At 48.1% G+C, this 19,053-nt stretch overlaps 1 protein-coding gene across 5 annotated transcripts in view; it reads left to right on the top strand.

Annotated features, from left to right (window-relative positions):
• The window catches only part of FAM168A (family with sequence similarity 168 member A), a 177,660-nt gene extending 158,988 nt beyond the window's left edge, over window positions 1-18,672 (top strand). For 3 of the 5 annotated variants that reach the window (XM_081002413.1, XM_081002410.1, XM_081002411.1), the window contains 5 exons: window positions 1,858-2,000; window positions 5,720-5,894; window positions 9,006-9,086; window positions 9,582-9,712; window positions 13,216-18,672. In XM_081002413.1, coding sequence (XP_080858539.1) covers window positions 1,858-2,000; window positions 5,720-5,894; window positions 9,006-9,086; window positions 9,582-9,694 — 512 coding nt within the window. In that variant the 3' untranslated portion in view covers window positions 9,695-9,712; window positions 13,216-18,672. The remainder of the gene's footprint in view (window positions 1-1,857; window positions 2,001-5,719; window positions 5,895-9,005; window positions 9,087-9,581; window positions 9,713-13,215) is intronic. The other 2 variants (XM_081002414.1, XM_081002412.1) reach the window with 1 other exon arrangement.
• Window positions 18,673-19,053: the final 381 nt, after the last annotated feature.

Here is a 19,053-nt window from a genome sequence, read left to right on the forward strand (position 1 = left end):
ATGTTCAGGGATACAGGAGAGGATATATTGTCTGATTATATCCTTTTCCAACTTGTGTTAACAAGTTCGCAATTTAGCAGAGTAACATTCCCCCTTTTAAACTTGCAGCGGATGTGTTTGCTGAGGCTCGCTAAAGCCTCTATAATAACTGTTCTGGTATTTTCCCCTTATTCCCTCATAAAAGATAAGACACGACACAGTCTTCTATAAAAGTATAAAAAGGTTTACTCACATACCATTCTGTTCACAATAGGATCCCAGAAGGCAGACTTAGCTTAGAAAAGTAACATATACCTAGAAACTATCTCATAAGAAGACAGTCCCTTTGTCCTCTCTTGGCTAGAGACAAGAGAGCATCTTTGGCTAAGCAGAGGTTGCTTCTTCGATGCATGTAGTCAAAAGAGAGAGAGATGTCTGCCCTGCCCTGTGCTTTTGTCGTTACCTGCACAGGTGAGGCCACGCCCACTTCTAGTCACATGCAGAGGAAGTCTGTCCCAGCCCAGAAGGAAACAGGAAGTTTACCTACTGGCTGGACAAACATTCCCCAAGTGTAAACATGTTCACTCTAGGAATGTTGTACTTGACTGCTCTTGTGTTTCACATCCCACAATTTTTTGTGGGGGGTGGGGATGAGGGTGGACTCAGGAGAGAAGCTGTGCAGCTCAGGCACAAGCCAGGATCCCAAGAAACACGAAGCTCTTTCTCTGAGCCTGGAGAGTTGGTTTTTTCATCCCATGCTGCTCACCAAATGCCCTTCAAACTGTGAAGGGAGGAGGAGATTTGAAACTAGTTTGTGATATAGCATGGAGCCTACGGGGCAAGCGGGGAGATAGGAGGAAGAAGCCAAACATTGCACCTGGGCTAGCACAAGCTCCCATTGTTAGCCTAAGCAGTCTTTGGATCCTAGTAAATACGTTGCAGTAGTCATTGTACTAAAAAAAAAAAATGCTGAAAGCTCAATGCCCAAGTGCTCTACTCGAGTCCTGGCTGCATGTGGAGTTGCACAAAATCCCACTTGCAAGCCTAGTAATCACCGAGGTTCTGATCCTGCCCCTGTTTCTGCCACTCAATATACCATTATTTGGCCTTTGTTGTGTTAACCTCCGTATAAGCCCCATGCCGTGCGGAGAAATAGCAGTGGCACCCACTCTGGGTTCCTAAGTGGTTTTTGCCTTGTGTTCTAATTATGCCGCTGATGGCACACACTGCAACAGATGCTTTGTTAAATACCTCTGTCTTGGAATAGCCCACTCAGTTCGTTCCAGGATGCTAATAGCACCTCCCTGACAATGTGCAGCTGCGCTCAGGGAAACAGTGCCCGTGTTCGTGGCGGCAGGATTAATCCAGCCTGAGAGGCTTCTCATGCCCGAAATCTCAAAATTGGTTTGTTAACGCTGGGTCTGACTCTGAGGTCAGTGAAAAGGAAGGCAATTATGTGCCTCTTGGAGGAAATTACTGTATTTGCCATCTGTTTCCTGCAGTTCAGTGTTCTTTCGCCTCACTATCAGATTTTGGATGAATTTTTGCATTTGCACAATTGAGCACATAATGGACATGAACTGGACGCCTTCGTCACCCTCCTGGGGGGTGGAAAGCAGCACTTAGCTAATTTGGGGCACGTTTTCAAGTCCGCTTAACTCTTGTTAGCTGCTGTATTGCTATGAAACATCATTTTGTGCTTTGGGCCTCTTTTTTTAAGAACAGTAACAGTCGCATTCTTATGGATGCAGCAGTTGCTTTTGGGGCTTTTTGGAATGAGACCTGCCTCTTTCCGAGAAAGCCAGAAACAAGCCAGGTGGTTGGTGAAAATTGCTTAACCTCCCCGATTGACGGGCCTTGCTTTTTGTTTCTCAACAGGGTATACCGCTGGAACGCCCTACAAGGTCCCTCCCACCCAGAGCAACAGCGCACCTCCCCCATATTCTCCATCTCCAAATCCTTACCAAACCGCTATGTACCCCATCCGAAGTGCCTATCCGCAGCAGAACCTGTATGCCCAAGTGAGTACAACCGGCAGCCGCGGCGATGTCAAACAGCAAGAACAAAAACAAGAGCCTAAAAGTGACCGCTGTTTGGTAACTCTCCTAATCTAAGCGTAGAAAACGAAATTTAATTCAGCTGGAAAAATCTGAACGTTCTATGTCATGCATAAAACACGGCGATTTGGCAGACCTCCCTTGGGAAGATACAGTGGTACCTCGGGTTAAGTACTTAATTCATTCCGGAGGTCTGTTCTTAACCTGAAACTGTTCTTAACCTGAAGCACCACTTTAGCTAATGGGGCCTCCTGCTGCTGCCGTGCCACCAGACCACGATTTCTGTTCTCATCCTGAAGCAAAGTTCTTAACCTGAGGTACTATTTCTGGGTTAGCGGAGTCTGTAACCTGAAGCGTATGTAACCTGAAGCGTATGTAACCCGAGCTACCGCTGTATTCTGTAATGATGGTGCCATCATTAAGAGCATAAGAAGAGTGCTGTTAGGTCTGAACAGAGACCCAGCCAGTCTAGCATCCATTTGTCACAGTGGCCATTCAGATGCCTCTTCTGGGAATCTCTTAAGCAGGAACTAAGGCAAGAGCCCTCTCCCCACCTGTAATTCCAAGCACTCAGTGTTCAGTGCTGGAGGTAGTTCCCAGCCATCATGGCTAGTAGTCATTGACAGTTTTATCGTCTATGAATTTGTCCCTTTAAACAGGCCTCTGAATCAGCTAGGGTGGCTGCTGAATTTTTGGATGACATTGGGGGGGGGGGTTCAAAGGTGTGCTAAAAGAGGGAAAGACTGCAGAGAAGCCAAATGAATTATTTGCATCTGTCTCCACAGTGGAAGGTGTAGGGGAGATCCCTGTACCTGAAGCAACTTTCTGAGGAAAGGGAGACCTCAGCAACTAAGGCTAATAGTTGTGAGATGAGATGAGATTCCTGGCCTCATTGACTAATTGAAAAGGAACAGATCCCTGGGTCTGGATGGTATCCACTGAAGACTCAGAATGTGAAATTGCCTATCTTTTAACAAAAGCGCACAAACTTGTCCCTAACATCAGCCTCTATGGCTGAAGACTGGAACGTGGGCACTGTATTGCCAGTTTTTAAAAGGGGTCCAGGGAGGACAGTGCTGGAAATTACAGGCTGGTTAACATATTGTGGGAAAGCTCATGGAATGCATGATTAAGAATAAATTACTAAGCATGCAGATAAAGGATGTGGGTGGCACTGTGGGTTAAACCACAGAGCCTAGGGCTTGCCGATCAGAAGGTCGGCAGTTCGAATCCCCACGATGGGATGAGCTCCCATTGCTCAGTCCCTGCTCCTGCCGACCTAGCAGTTCGAAAGCATGTCAAAGTGCAAGTATATAAATAGGTACTGCTCCAGCGGGAAGGTAAATGGCATTTCCATGAGCTCCTCTGGTTCGCCAGAAGCGGCTTAGTCATGCTGGCCACATGACCCGGAAGCTGTACGCTGGTTCCCTTGGCCAGTAAAGCGCGATGAGCGCTGCAACCCCAGCGTCGTCCGTGACTGGACCTAATGGTCAGGGGCCCCTTTACCTTTAAGCATGCAGAAGGACAAGCCTTGCAAAGAAGAACAAGCCTGGCTTCTGCAAGGCGAAATCCTGTCTTGCTCACTCTTTGAGAGTGTCAGTAAGCATACAGATAGAGGTGATCTAGTAGGCGTTTTGTCACCAAAGATTCCTTAGTAAGCTTAGCAATTAAGGGATAAGAGCGTAGACTGTCTTACGGATCAGTAACTGGTTAAAGAATAAGAAGCAGTGATGGAGGGATATAAGAAGTGGAGTTCCTCAAAGATCATTTTTGGTGCTTTTTAATGTTGTTCATGAATGGCCTGAAGTTAGGTCTGAACAGTGAGGTGGCCAAGTTTGCTATTGATGCCAATTTGTTTAGGGTGGTAAGAAAAAAGAAAGGAATTACAAGGAGGTTCTCTCCAAACTGGGTAAACAGGCATTAAAATTTCAAATGGGATTCAGTGTCAGTAGGTGTGAAGTGATGCACACTGAGGCAAAAAATATCCTTACAGCATATTTATACACTTAATGAGGTCTGGAGTGGTGGGGGTAGCTCAGTGAAAATGTCAACCCATAATGCAGCAGCCTTGAAAAAGGCACATTCCATGGTAAGGATCATAGGGAAAGGAACTGAGAATAAGAATGCCAGTATCAGAATGTTGTGGAACGCTTGTGTACAGTTCCATCGCATAGGATATTGTAGAGCTGGAAAAGTTCCATAAAAGGGCAACCAAAACGTTGAAGAAGTTGGAGCAACTCCCCTGGGAGGAACAGTTAAAATACTCGAGTCTTTTTAGTATATAGAAAAAGGTAATTCAGGACATGATAGAGATTATTTGTAGTGTGGAGAAGATGCAAAGAGGTAGGTTTTCTCCCTTTCTCATAACACTAGAATCTGTGGACATTCAGCAAAGCTGAATTTTGGAAGATTCAGGCAAAAGGAAGCTTTTCCACACGCCTAAGAAAACAGGCAGACAAACCACTTTCCAAAACACATAGTAGATGAGAGGAATTCCAAACTTGCTTTGTCCTTCCTCTTTCTAAATGAAGGATGTGCTGCTCTGCTACGTCCACTAAGACATGGCATAGTCTGGGGTGTGCAGAGAGATTGCTTACATGCCTTTTGGAAATACCAGTACAAATTGGAGCATAACTGCTTTACCAGATGAAAAGGTCTTTGATGTTCTCCTTGTAGGTGTGATGCACAGTATAGCTAGACAGTGGTGCTATAACCTAATGGATGTGCAAAAATTAAAAACAGCAGGCCCTGCCCACAGACATACAATTGAAAGCCAGATTAAATTCAATTGAATGAGCCAAGTGATTTGAGGACTGTGTGGCAGTGTCCGAAGCTCCCCTTGTTCCAGGCGCATTTTGCGACAGGGAATTTCATTACTGCACGAGCAATTTCTGAGCTCTGGGCACGGTACTGCACCTAGGATTTCAGATTAAAACTGCATAGTGGAAGGAAAGGGGGGCCTTTTTCTGCCTCCCCACTTCCAGCCACGCTCTGAAGACTGGAGAAGAGACCCTCTTAAGAAGATTAGGGGATGGCGGGCAGGGGAAGAACTAGACTGTGTGAAAAACGAACATAATATCTTAGCTGCAGTTCATTCATTTTCAGCTCTGTATTCTTGTTATAAAAAAAGCGCGCCTAGACATTCCATCGGGACGTGGGTGGCGCTGTGGGTTAAACCACAGAGCCTAGGACTTGCCGATCAGAAGGTCTGCGGTTCGAATCCCCGCGACAGAGTGAGCTCCCATTGCTCGGTCCCTGCTCCTGCCAACCTAGCAGTTTGAAAGCACCTCAAAGTGCAAGTAGATAAATAGGTACCGCTCCAGCGGGAAGGTAAACGGCGTTTCCGTGCGCTGCTCTGGTTTGCCAGAAGCGGCTTAGTCATGCTGGCCACGTGACCTGGAAGCTGTACACCGGCTCCCTTGGCCAGTAAAGCGAGATGGGCGCCGCAACCCCAAAGTCAGCCACGACTGGACTTAATGCTCAGGGGTCCCTTTACCTTTACCTTAGACATTCAATCATTGCGCCCGTAACCTCGGTTTAAGGTGCCATTTAGCTTCTAGCTTTCCTACTTCAATTTCTAACACAGCTGTGTTGTGATGGTCTGTCCCACATCGTTGCTGATTTTTAAAAAAGCCAACCTCTGCTGAAATGTGGTTCTCCTCCCCTACCCCCTTTCTGAACAGGGAGCATATTATACACAGCCAGTGTATGCGGCACAGCCTCATGTCATCCACCACACCACCGTGGTCCAGCCAAACAGCATCCCGTCTGCTATTTATCCAGCTCCCGTGGCTGCCCCAAGGACTAACGGCGTGGCCATGGGGATGGTAGCTGGGACCACCATGGCAATGTCAGCAGGTGAGAACTAAGTGGAAATGAACCGTGTCCTGTTAACCCTTGCGGTAGAGCAGCCTTTGCCAACGTGGCGCCTTCCACGTGCTCCCTGTGGGACTAGAGCTCCCATACAGCACAGTACCACGTTGGGCAAAGGCTACAGTACAGCTTGCATGAAACCAGGACTGTGTTGTCCTGTTTGCAACTCCTGAACTGTATTTGCAGATCCGTCTCTGTCTGCCACAGTACCAGGACATTGCGGGGAATTTGGATTTCTGAGCCTCGCGCCTTTCTGCTAAGCAAAACCCTGCCCAAAGTTCCTTTTCTTGTGGCTGTGAAAATATTATTGGAAGGCTGGCAGCCACATGAGACCTCTGAATCTGGAGTGGGAGGCAGAATAAGATTTCCAATAGTTGGGTGTTGGACTTAAACTTTCTGGACTCCTCTTGTCTCCCCACGACTAGTAAAAAGGATAAAATTATAAAGGGCTGCTAATTCGATGGAATGGGATCTCTGCCACCAGCCAGCCCTTAAGCCCATTTCAGCTGTTTCTGCCCCTCTTTCTGGAAGGATGAGCCTGGAACCAGGACAGTTGCCAGAACTGGAAGACTCTGTTATATAACTCACCCCATACAATCCTATTAAAAGCTTGCCACTTTGGGCTCCAAGTTTGGCTGAAAAGGGGGGTGCTGACAAGACAAATCGATCCCATTAAAAAGTCGAATAGATGATACAAAATTTGGAGAATCCGTGCCAGTGCATTTGATTGCTACAAAATTTATTCGGCTCGCAGGATTTAGCTTTTCCGAGTGCAGAATTCAGATAGGCCCCACTGACGGGAACCGCTTCCTTCTAAGAGCTTCTTCATGCCTGCTGCTGAGTCCCTCTTGCTTTGTCCCCAGTCCTGCATGGAACTGTAATAAACCAAAGTTCTCCCAATACACCACCAGGTCATCTTTCCTGTTAAGCGCTTTGTTTCAACAAAGTGAGGCATTTCGCTCTGCTGGCACTATTTGATTTGCTTGCCGTGCCTTCATAGAGTTTTAAAGTTGGAAGGGACTGTGGAAGTCATCTAGCTAGCTGACCCCATCAGTCAGTGAAGGATGCTGCAGCTACAGCATCCCTGACAGGTGGCTGGCCAGCCGTTGCATAAATGCCTCCAGTAGTAGTAGTAGTAGTAGTAGTAGTAGTAGTAGTAGTAATTATTATTATTATTATTATTATTATTATTATTATTATTATTTATTTGTACCCCGCCCATCTGGCTGGGTTTCCCCAGCCACTCTGGGCGGCTTCCAACAAAGATTAAAAATACATTAAAATGTCACACATTAAAAACTTCCCTGAACAGGGCTGGCTTCAGATGTCTTCTAAATGTCAGGTAGTTGTTTATCTCTTTGACATGTGATGGGAGGGCATTCCACAGGGCGGGCACCACTACCGAGAAGGCCCTCTGCCTGGTTCCCTGTAGCTTTGCTTCTCGCAGTGAGGGAACCGCCAGAAGGCCCTTGGAGTTGGACCTCAGTGTCCGGGCAGAATGATGGGGGTGGAGACGCTCCTTCAGGTCTACTGGGCTAAGGCCATTTAGGGCTTTAAAGGTCAGCACCAACGCTTTGAATTGTGCTTGGAAATGTACTGGGAGCCAATGTAGGTCTTTCAGGACCGGTGTTATGTGATCTCGGCGGCCGCCCCCAGTCACCAGTCTAGCTGCCGCATTCTGGATTAGTTGTAGTTTCCAGGTCACCTTCAAAGGTAGCCCCACGTAAAGCGCATTGCAGTAGTCAAAGCAGGAGATAACCAGAGCATGCACCACTCTGGGGAGACAGTCTGCGGGCAGGGAGGGTCTCAGCCTGCGTACCAGATGGTGCTGGTTGACAGCTGCCCTGGACACAGAATTGACCTGTGCCTCCATGGACAGCTGTGAGTCCAGAATGACTCCCAGGCTGCGCACCTGGTCCTTCAGGGGCACAGTTACCCCATTCAGGACCAGGGAGTCCTCCACACCCACCCACCCCCTGTCTCCCAAAAACAGTACTTCTGTCTTGTCAGGATTCAACCTCCAGTGTCCAACTGACCTTGTTTGACCTTGCCTGCCTTGCTACCCTCAGTTTCTGTTCATCGGCTAGAACATGCCGCCTTGCAGGGCAGGAGGTGGGATTGGCCCCACCGCGTCGGTGGTCTTTCCAGGCTGGAATGAGCAGCACAGAGAGCTCATTCGGAGTCCCTCAGCTAGGAGAACAAGCCAGGGTTCACCCAGCACCACAGTTTCCCGGCTGTCAGAAAGAGCAGCGTTGTGCAACAGAGAGAAAGCTAGGACCCTCCCTGATGTCCCTGTCCTGATGGAAAGATGGCTAGGCAGGTTTCTGTTTTGAAAGCACCCTGTCTGGGGGGTAAGATGGGCTCTAAAGTAGATGGAAGCCAAGAATTGACAGCCAAGCGACCCTTTCAAAAGCACCCTTCCCATTTGCGGGGAAACGGCAGCTCTTGAAACATCGCCTGCAAACCTAATAATAATAATAATAATAATAATAATAATAATAATAATAATATTTTTATTTATATCCAGCCCTCCCCAGCTGAAGCCAGGCTCAGAGCGGCTAACAACAATAAAAGGAACACTGCAATTCTAAAATCAATTCATTTTAAAATCAATTCAAAATCAAATTAATGGCAACCATTGGGCTAGAGTTCTGTGAGAATTACCAAAGGACTGTGCTTAGGCCAAAGGCCTGGTGGAACAGCTCTGTCTTGCAGGCCCTGCGGAAATATGTCAAGTCCCACAGGGCCCTAGTCTCTTGTGACAGCGTTCCACCAGATCGGGGCCACGGCCGAAAAAGCCCTGGCTCTGGTTGAGGCCAGCCTACCCTCCCTGTGGCCCGGGATCTCCAAGATGTTTTTATTTGAAGACCGTAAGGTCCTCCGTGGGACATACCAGGAGAGGCAGTCCCGTAGGTACGAGGGTCCTAGGCAGTTTGGGGGCGGGCAGGACAGCACTCTGCAAAAAAAAAAATCAAAAAAAAAATCATTGAAATGTACGCACTTTGTTATGTCTGATTTCCGTCGCTAATTGTGCAAAAATGCCTGAGACCAGCAGGACGGTTAAGCTGAAGTAAAATGGCCTCCTTTATCTGCCAGCTCCTGCCCCGCCCCCTCCTCCCCCAGTGAAGGTCTATTTGTTTGGTTACAACTCGGGTGCAACTTGGCACATGGTCGGAGGTAAGGGATCGGATCTTCTGCATGGCCTGTGCCCAGGGATTTCATCTGTGCCATGCTGCATCCTCGGGCGTCACTCCCCAAGTCGGACCCCGAAGGGCAAGATCAGCCGCCCGCCAGCCCCACAGGAGGAAAAACCATTGTGTCCCACAGGCCTGCGGCTGCTTCTGCAGTCTCCCCACCCCACCCTCCACCAGCTCCCAGGAGCTCAATCCACAGGTGTGCGAACGCTTGCAAGGGATTTGTGCCAGAGAGCCAATCATACAATCGTAGGATTGTCGAGGGGGAAGGGATGCCCAGGGTCATCTATTCTCGACCCCCAACCTGCCCCCGCAATGCAGGGATCACAGCCAAGCCAAGCCGCACGTGCCAGGGAAATCGTGCTCCCACTTCCTCCGGGGCCCTGGGTTCAGAATCCGCTTCTGACACCTGCTTGAGGGGCCGGGATGCAGCGCTTTGTGCCCTCCTGCCGCCTGACCCCCTCTCTTTCTGTTGCAGGCACTTTGCTGACCACCCCTCAACACACTGCCATCGGAGCACATCCAGTCTCGGTGCCAACGTACAGGGCTCAAGGAACCCCTACCTACAGCTACGTACCTCCACATTGGTAATCCCATTGGCCAAGCCACGTAAGTCGTTGCAAACGCTTGCAGGGACACCCCCAATGTCGCGGGAGGTGGGGGCTGCATTTGGAATACTTCTCTACAGGCCAGTCGGCCGTAAGCTAGTGTCTGAGACCGGAGCCGCAAAAGGCAACTTCCCCAAATGAGACTGGAAGTCCAAAACGCAACATTCGCTTTTGTACTTGCATCATGGGCTAAGGATGAAGTCAGGAGCCAGCTTTGAAGTGGCTTCTCACCAGGGTGGATTTGATTTAAACCAAATCAATTGAAATCACTACAGTGGACGCTCGAGTTGCGAACGTGATCCGTGTGGGATGCACGTTCGCAACCCGCAGCGGTACGTCTGTGCATGTGCTGGTTGAGACTCGGTGCTTCTGCGCATGCGCAACTCCCGAAACCCGGAAGTAACCCGTTCCGGTACTTCCAGGTTTCGGCGGGTCCGTAACCTGAAAAAACGCAACCTGAAGCGTCTGCAACCCAAGGTATGACTGTAGTCAGTAAGACTTGATTTAAATCATTTTTTTACAGAAAGACTCATTCTTTCTGGTATCTTCTTAATATTTACAACCAGATGAAGGTTTCGTTTTTGGAATCATAAATTTCCAGAGTAGTTTTTACAGTTACATAAAAAATTACTGATTTGGTTATATTATTAGAAATACATAGATAATTATGAAGTAATTGTGAGTAAGTTAACTGTTTATATTTGGACAACTTTTCTGCTGTGCTTTATTGGAAGGAGAAAAACAATCACTTCCTTAATAACAATTTAAACAATTTATTTAACCAAAACAATAACATTATAGCATATGCATCCATGTTTGTTGACCGAGTGGTTAAACAATTTAAAAAAACAACTTAGACTGAGTTTTAGCACACATGAAAAACTTAAAACAAATTATTATTTCCTAATGAATAGACTTTGGCCTCTAATGTAACTTAAATAGAAAACTATCTTTAGAAAGATTTTTCCTCCAAAAGCATTTTATTTTAAAAATCCAATTTTTTAAAAAAATAAATCATTTTTTTATTTTAATGATTTTTATCCACCCTGGTTCTCACCTTCAGGGTTTCAAAGGAAATATTTGTCTGTATGTGCAGGTGGTGAGGAATTGCTTTCCCCACAACCCAGCAATGAGAAGCAGCGCAAGAACTGTTGCTAGGCAGATGAGAGGAGGCCTGAGCCTCCCTTTGCAGATGCCCGAAGTCTCCCTCAGAGGCATTTTGAGACCCCATTGCTCTAGAACAGGCATGTCCAACTTTCAAGAGACTGAGATCTACTCCCACTATAAAAAAACTGGCAGTGGCTGTTGAGTTTTTTGGGGGAAGTCAACATTCGGTGGGGTCAACATTCACGATCTACCAGTGGATCGCGATCTACCTGTTGGACGGCCCTGCTCTAGAACAAGGCCCAGCGACCTCTGCTGAAGTTGGCTCTGCTCCCAGTCTTTCTGCATGCGCCACCAACCCTTTACTAGTTTCCGGGCACATCCAGCTGCTGTGGATTTTTCACAGCCCTCCCTGTGTGGAGCGGAAGACCCACTGGGCTTTCTGCCAAGAGGTGCAGAAGATCAAGGGGTGCATTTATTTATTATTTACTTGTTCATCAAAAAATATTTTTATACCACTGTATCACAAAAGAACATTAAAGCAGCTTATGGCAATAGAGTGTATTCAGGGGAAAGCGCCACCAGGAGATATAATATTCAAGAGCCCTAGCAAATCCCCCTCTCTGTTGCCTTCTGAATCATGACTGATGGGGCTACTGGTGTCATGAAATTCTACTCAGTATTGATCCAGAGCAGAACTCGCAGAGTAAAAACTTAAGCACGTTGCAGGATTCCCAAAAAAGTAGACTAGAGGCAATTGTATTTCATCCAGCAGAGCTTTACTACTACTGAAGGCAAATCAGCATAATGGTCACAAATCCAAAACGTCCAGGATTGGCACTGTCCATAAGAATTCCAGTTGCAGCAGACTTAACTTAAATTTACAATAACTTATAAGAAGACTAAACCTCAACACTGAGCATAGAAACCACACCAGAAGGAAGAGAGAGAGAGAAAGAAAGAAAGAGAAAGAGGCTCCTTATAGTCAGCATGACCTTGACAGAAAAAGATCACAGAACCAGTTTAACCCCACTGTACTCAGCTTCTCAGAAGGGATAACCCAAACATCACAAACCTTCTGCTTGTTTCTTTCACACAGAGAAGCTTCCAGAACCCTCTTGGATTAAGTAGAATGGGAAAGATCTCTGCACACTTTTGTACTAAGAAATGCAGACTGACAAGAAGATCACATTGGCTTTGGAGAGGAGAGGACCTGGACGCATTTGTGTGTGGGGGGGGTGCGCTCGCTCGCCAACACACAAAACTCTTCCTCCTGAATAGGGTCAATTTTTGCCGAGAGAAAGGAGCGATGGCGGAATTGTTTCTTTCTTTAGGGAATGGAAACAGACAGAAGCGGTACAGGCCAAAATTCCTCCACCTGCATCGGTCGGAGAGGTTTCCAATTGGTGCCACAGGGCGTGTTAGTCAGAACAGGACCTTCAGCAGAACAGGACTTTAACATGAGGCAGCAAATCGGGCAGGAGGAGTTAAATATAAGCTCCCTCTTACCAAGAGATCTTGTGTTCAGGTCACAGGCCAGCTTAGAAGAGGTTCTTCTCCTCCACCTGCCCCTTCAGCTTCTGATAGGAGTGCATAGGTGAGTCTGATCTGAAATATCGGAAGTTAGGACCATTGGTTGGTGGGAGCTGGCAGAGAGTCTTCCTCCTAAGTGCCAACTCTCCCTTCCAAAACTGCAGAACGAAGAGGGCAGATCCAGATGTCATACACAGGATGGAAATGGATGAACACCTGTAAATGTTCTTCCTAGTAGCATCGGTATTGTGGCTCACCCTACGTTCCCCTCTAGCAAACAGGTTGTGCAGGTTTTTGCCTTTTCTTTCAATAAAGCCTGCACAATCTGTTTGACTGGAGGCGCGACTGTGGGACGAAACAAATACTTGTGTGGTGGCAGGATGGGATGTGAATCCTCTTTCAGGCAGCTTTCAAAAGAATCCCACCGTTCACAATTGGGTAATACTTTTCGTAACCCCAAGCCCCTTCCAACCCCCCCCCCCTCACACAAATAAACCTGACTCTTTGGTTGTTTCTTAAAAAAGCCTTGCCCAACGGTGAGTTTGGGAGTTGTAGCTTCGCTATAGGACTGGGAAACCATGTGAATTTGCGGCACTGTCCTAAATGCTTCTGTTCTTCTGGCAGACCACATCTGACATGCAAAACTCCTCTGAGGTTGTTAAATTGAGCCTCCGCAGAGAGATGCACCAACTTAGCTGAGGTGGGGACCCAGTCTCGCAGGCAAAGGTGTCGACTGGCTGGAAGAGTGAAATCTGTCAAATGCTGGGTCCTTGATGGGAGAGATGTGAATCCAGCCTTGCCTGTCTCTCTGCGTTGCTGCTTCTAACTTCTGTCCTATTGTTTTCTTTCTCTCTCTCTTTCCGGCAGATCTGGAGTCAAACATTGTATGCAACAACTCAAGTCTTACATGGGTGCTGGAGCAACTGTCCCAAGGCACCAAGTCTGTTAGCAAGAACAAAAACAAAAGAAGTGCAAGGGTCACTTTATGCATTCTGTAGGGTTTAATTTTTTAATTATTTTTTTTAGTTGATTTTGTAAAAGCCACTTCCCTGCCATAGCCCCATTCTCTCGCTGCCACTGCCTTTCTCCTCTCGTCTTCCCCCACTCAGAATTGTTTCATGGCACCCACTGATGCTGAGCAATATTTGTGCTTTTGAACTCCCCTCTTCCTCCCCCTTCCATCCCCCAGTCTTCACCTTCCTCTCTTCCCCCAGTTCCACGTCGCAAGTGTCTCCTGATGTCATGCATTTCACCCAGAGTCTAATTTTGGTTTTTTTAATACTAGCAAAAATGATTGACTGGTGATGTTCAGGGTTTCTGAGTGGAAAAAAAAAGCACAGTGCTGGCAGGCTAGCAGGCTTCTCCCCCTCGCCCTTTCCAGTTCCATTAATATCTACCTACCTATCTGTCTATATCTGTATCTTCAATTGTTCCATCTTCCACAACATGACACGGGAAAATTGGCGTCTTCCAGATAAGGTGTCGGAATTAGATTTACAGTTCATTATATCTGCGTTGAAACGTGGAGCTCATTCCTTCATTTGCAGGAGCAGGCAAAAGGATGAATGGTGTGTCAGGCCACCCCCGCCCCTCGTGTCACAGGAAGCAGGGAAGCTGCTAACTATTCAGAGGTTTTTTTTAAAAAAAACCTGGGTTTATTTTTAAATTGTGACGTCCCCCGTCTTCCCCTGATCCACAGGAAGAGGAAATGGGGGGTGGACTTGCATACAGGCATAGAACCTTAAGTGAGCAAGAGTCATTCTGTTGGTGTTTATGGCCATCTGACCGTGTTCTGGATTCAGACAGGAGAATGATTGGGAGCTTGGTGAGGAGATCAAGTGAGAGAGGTTGGCAAATTAATGTTTGGCGTACAGGCAGGGAAGTTGGGAAGAGAGGGGATGTGTGTTTTATAACCCGTTGGGCTTCAGCAGTTGCTTCCACGGAGCGCAACAAAGGAGAGGCTGAGCTGGTCTCTTGTTTCATGGCCGATCTGCTCAGTCAAACTAAGCGAAGTGGCGTTTCAATAAAAGGAAACGTTCACCCCACCCCTCCCTTTTGGCTTCTCTAGTTTGGCACATGCGGAAGTATCCGAGGCGTTGGGTTGCACTGAGCAGCTGCCACTCCTGTTTGCAGACTCGGTATTTTTTATCACGGATTCGCACAAGACACATTCCCAGCATACCAATTCGGTTGTGTGAATTGGCCCAAGAATGTGTGGAGCTGACTGGGTCTGGGGAACGTGTGTGTGTGGCTTCTTTTTAGTATGAACCCGAATGAATGCAACTAACTATGAATGTGATTGGAGAGGTTAAGCGAGCGTCGCTGTGGGCCTGAAAGTGGAGTGGGGCAGTTCCCTTGAATTTTCATTTCTGAAGCGTGGGGCAACTCGCGGGAAGGTTGGCAGCCTCCTAGTTGGGATGGCTGCCCACAGGGTGAAAAGGGTGGGCAGCAGGTCAGGCAGAAGGGACAGACTGGGCCCATCGTGATAAGGAGCAAGTGAGGTTTAAATATGTGATAGCCCCAGCAAGGGAGGGTGTCTGGAAGTGCTGGTCACAGGACGGGCTCTTCCACTGTCACCAGGGGGGTGGGCAGAGCAAGGGAATGTAGCAAATTTCGGAGAGATGCTTATGCAGCTGGACATTGAGACTGCTGCTCCATCATCTGTTTGCTTTCAACAGAGATGAATTGAGCTAGGATTTCCTCTGCTCCAACGTGTCCTCTAGGCTCTTTAGAAGAGCACAGGCCGCAACTGGCGGGTGTGCCACTGCCCAACATCACTGAAGTTTTAGCCTGGATCCCTTTGTGTCGTGTGTGTGGCGCTGAGGTCCCTCTGGGCACATGAGGCAGCACTTGTAGGGCGTTTGGCTGGGTGGAAAATCTACTCCTCTGGCAGGATTGGGTTCTAGGTTTCCTGGGAACATCCTGGGAGATCTCCGTTCACCTAGGATGCTCCCGGGATCTTCTTTGTCAGATTAATTGCAGCCCTGGCATCATGTGGCTTCTGATGAAAGGTCTCTGGGGAGAGCATTCATCGGAAGGGAACTCCTTTCCAATGCACAGGGGGAGGGAATGCGGTGCCCTGTGGGCGCCTGTCAGCTCCAGCCAGTGTGGCCAATAGAGCACCATCTCAGCTGCCCCTATTCTAGAGAAGCAGCCGGGCTGGAGCAGCATCTGCCAAAGGAGAGAGAAAACAGAATAGTTTAAATAGAAAGCTGGTGTGGTGGAAGGGAAACAACGTATTCGCATCCGTGGAGGGCGTCATCTCGTGATGTCTGGTAGAGACCTCTGCTGGCTTGTTAGATCTGTGCCCAGGAAGCAGCCGTTGGTTCCTGACAAGTCAGCGCCCTGCCTTGGTCCCTGGGTATTGCTGGACGCAGATTCTGGGAGCGGTGCAAGCTTCAAGTAGCTGGAGGTTGGCTGGGACGGAGCTTGCAGCCCTGGCAAGGAGCCCAGGCAAACAGCCGAAGCAGAGCATGGTTTGCCAGCTACCACATCTCCCAGGGGCGAAAGGCAGGGGAGGGGGAAAGCGGGATAGGCTTGGGAGTGCAGCGGGCAGCATACGGGACATGGCAGGGGGTCTTGGCGCTCCACAGGAGACAGCAGTATGAAGCCAATGGACAGCCCTAGATGGGAAACTTGCTCACCTGTGCCATGGATCACCTGTAGCCGGAAGGAGTTAGAGACACCAAAAGTGCAAATGTTTCAGGCTGAATAAACTGGAAGGGACGAGGGTGTGTTTGGTCTCCATGTGGCTGCGCCACTGGGCTCCAAGCAGCGTCTCTGTCTGGCCTCGCCCTGAAACCTTTTGTGCAAGGCCTTGTGCTTTCTCAGCCACCCTGGCCAGCTGCTGCTGAAGCTGGAGCCATTGCCCTGTGGAATTTTTGAGGCAGGAAGGGGCCCGTAGAGCTGCGATAGCAAAGAGCACCCAGGAGACCCAAATGTCCAGTTCAAAGCGTCCCATCTTCTGAGCCAAAATACCAGGCGGGCAAGGCTAAGGGGAGCCTGTAAGGGGGCACAGTTCCATGGGGCTCTGCCCTGTTCATCTGACACTGTTTGCGCCACACAGGATGGTTGCTGGCTTGTGTCGGGTCTAAAGCACAAGCGCTTCGTTGCTGATGGGGACCTCTGCGAAGGCTGTGAGAGTTTACCAGGGGCCTCTTGGGTCCTTAATGCATCTCTTGCGGTGTGCAGAACCAAGGCAATCATTTTTGAAAACTCTGGTCCCCCCCCCCCCCCGCTAATCATTGTGGTTGTTTCATTTAACGTACAGAGCTGTGAAGAAATTGCCCCATCCCAATTTTTGGAATCCTTTCTACAAACACCTTTGGGTCCATCATTCTGAAGGCCAACTAACTTGCCTGGGTGGTCCAGGGTGTGTGGGGGACCTTTCTGTGCTGGAGAAGGAGCTGTGCCAAAGGGGGCTAGCCGCAAGCCGGGCTCCCTAATCCTGCCACCCCTTTTCCTGGGTGCCGCCCCATCCAAAGGCAAGAGAAATACCAGTGGCATTGCGGAAAGCAGCCTTCCACTCTGGGCACAGGGTGCTGCCCTGCAGGCAGTCCTCTTGGTACCTTGGCTGTTTCTGCAGTGCTTGGTCCATATAAACTTGGCTTCTGCCGTTATCTGCCCAGCAACCACCCTTCGCATCAGGAAACATTTCATGATTTATGTTTTACGGCCAAGCAGGGAAATGAACCCATCTTCCCCTACACCGAAAGGCAGGAAGCGATTATGGATCCTGCCCTTTAGATGGATCCTAGGCTCGGAGGGTCTACGCAGGGCTGAGAAGTCACTGGAGAGCCAAATTCTACCACCTGGAGCCACATGGCCTGCTAAGTCCTGTGCAGGTTGTTGTGGGTGGCGGCGGTGGGGGTTTATATTTTTAACCAATGGCCCCCATTTTCACCCTCTCTTTACTTTCTGCTCCTTCTCCTCCTCCTAGCAGTACCCACTGTGAGGCCGGTGGATCTGCTTGGCAGCAGCTGAGACTTCCTGAAAACCTGGCCTTACGAAGGCAGCTTGAAGTAATTGGGATCCAATGTTTAGATAAAGCAAGTAATCGTTGGAGTTTCTGTTTGTATATAGCTGTATAAAGTTAGAGCCTTTGAATCTTGGCTGGAAAGCATTTGGGGAGAGCAGTGCTAGGTTGGGGAAGGCAAGAGGGTCAGCGGAGGGCCAGGGAATGATGTCTGCAATGAAATTTTGTGTGTGTGTGTGTTTGAGTCGTAGCCAGATGCCATCTTAGGGCAGTCCCTTTTGCTGCTTCTGTTGGCTCTATATTGCAACACCACCTTTGTTTTTTTGCATTTCAAGAATCCATTGCACCCTCTCCCTTTCCCCGTGAATAATGAAACCAAGAAAATGTTGTGATGATCTCTGCCAATGCTAGTTCCTGCTGTTAAACTGACCCCGCAGAATAACCTTCACTTTAAAATCATGTGCTTGGAAATCGATCGACCCACGAAAGAATGCATATTAATCATTGTACTGGCCGAAGCCCACCTCAAAGCAGCCTCCCAACCGCGACTCCAGGAAAACGGAACAGTGTGTGCGAGTATTTGCTCCTGTATTTTATGAACCATAATAACTTAGTCAATTTTAATTTTTTTTTAAAAAAATTATTTGCAGTTCAGATATGTAATTTAAAAGGCGCTTTTTACCATAAGTGTTATTTAAGTTTTTGTTTTTGTTTTTAATGATTGATGTTTATTATTCTTCACTAGAGGAACTTTATGGTTGAACTGGTTGGAAGCTTCTTCAAGCTACAGGGAGCACTTCAGAACACAAGTCTGTGGGCTTTTGCTGATCAACAGTTTGTTGGGTGGCTCCCCCTAAAAAAAGAGGAAAGAGAAAGCAAAAACGTACTAATGATTTTTTGAAAACACACACACACACACACACACACACACACAATCTCAGCTGTTAATTCTGAGATGTGAATTCAGAAGACCATCATTAATTGGCAATTGCAATGATCACATGTTGGCATTGGGCACTGTGTAGTATTCTTGAGGGGTGCCCTGTGTACAGAAAGATCCATGAGAATATTGGCACCACGATGCCATCTAAACCTAGTCAGTCTCCTAACTGCAAAAAATCTGGGCCTTTCCACACCCCAAAATACTTATGTATTATTTTCAGCAATCGACTATTCCTCTGCGCCATCCCTTGGCACTGCAGCAGTATCCTTTCCCTCATTTAATTCCCGGGGGTCCAAACCACATAAGGACCACTGCAAAACGAGGAGCTTAGTGCTGGGGCTATGTCCATTTTCACCTTGCAAAAAAAAAAGCTTGCATTTTGGGTGCTGACAAAGTGTGGTTTCCCTGGAAGGAAAGTGCCCAGATTTCTTGCGGCAGCAAGCGGTTGTGCATCGATTGCATGCCCACAGACAAGACAGTCTGGGAAAGGGCGTCCTTTGTCAAATCAGTAACGTTCTTCTGAGCCCAGTCCCCAGACGTGCACACACAGGGCTCCTATTGTGGGCTGTGACAGATGGGTCTCCATGGATGTGTGCGGGAATCTTGCAGTGCGACCATCGACATTCCCATGGGAACAGCAGAGCTGACTTTCCCAGCAAACCTCCATCTCCTTGGCAATTGTTTAAAAAGACACACACACCCTCCCATTCGCTTTAGTGCCCTAGACAATTTTGTCCAGGTGAAGTCAAATCTCTGCACTTTTTATACATCTTTTTTAAACACACGC

The sequence above is a fragment of the Podarcis pityusensis genome (genome assembly GCF_964106645.2).
Source record: "Podarcis pityusensis genome assembly, chromosome: 4".
Lineage (NCBI taxonomy): Eukaryota > Metazoa > Chordata > Lepidosauria > Squamata > Lacertidae > Podarcis > Podarcis pityusensis.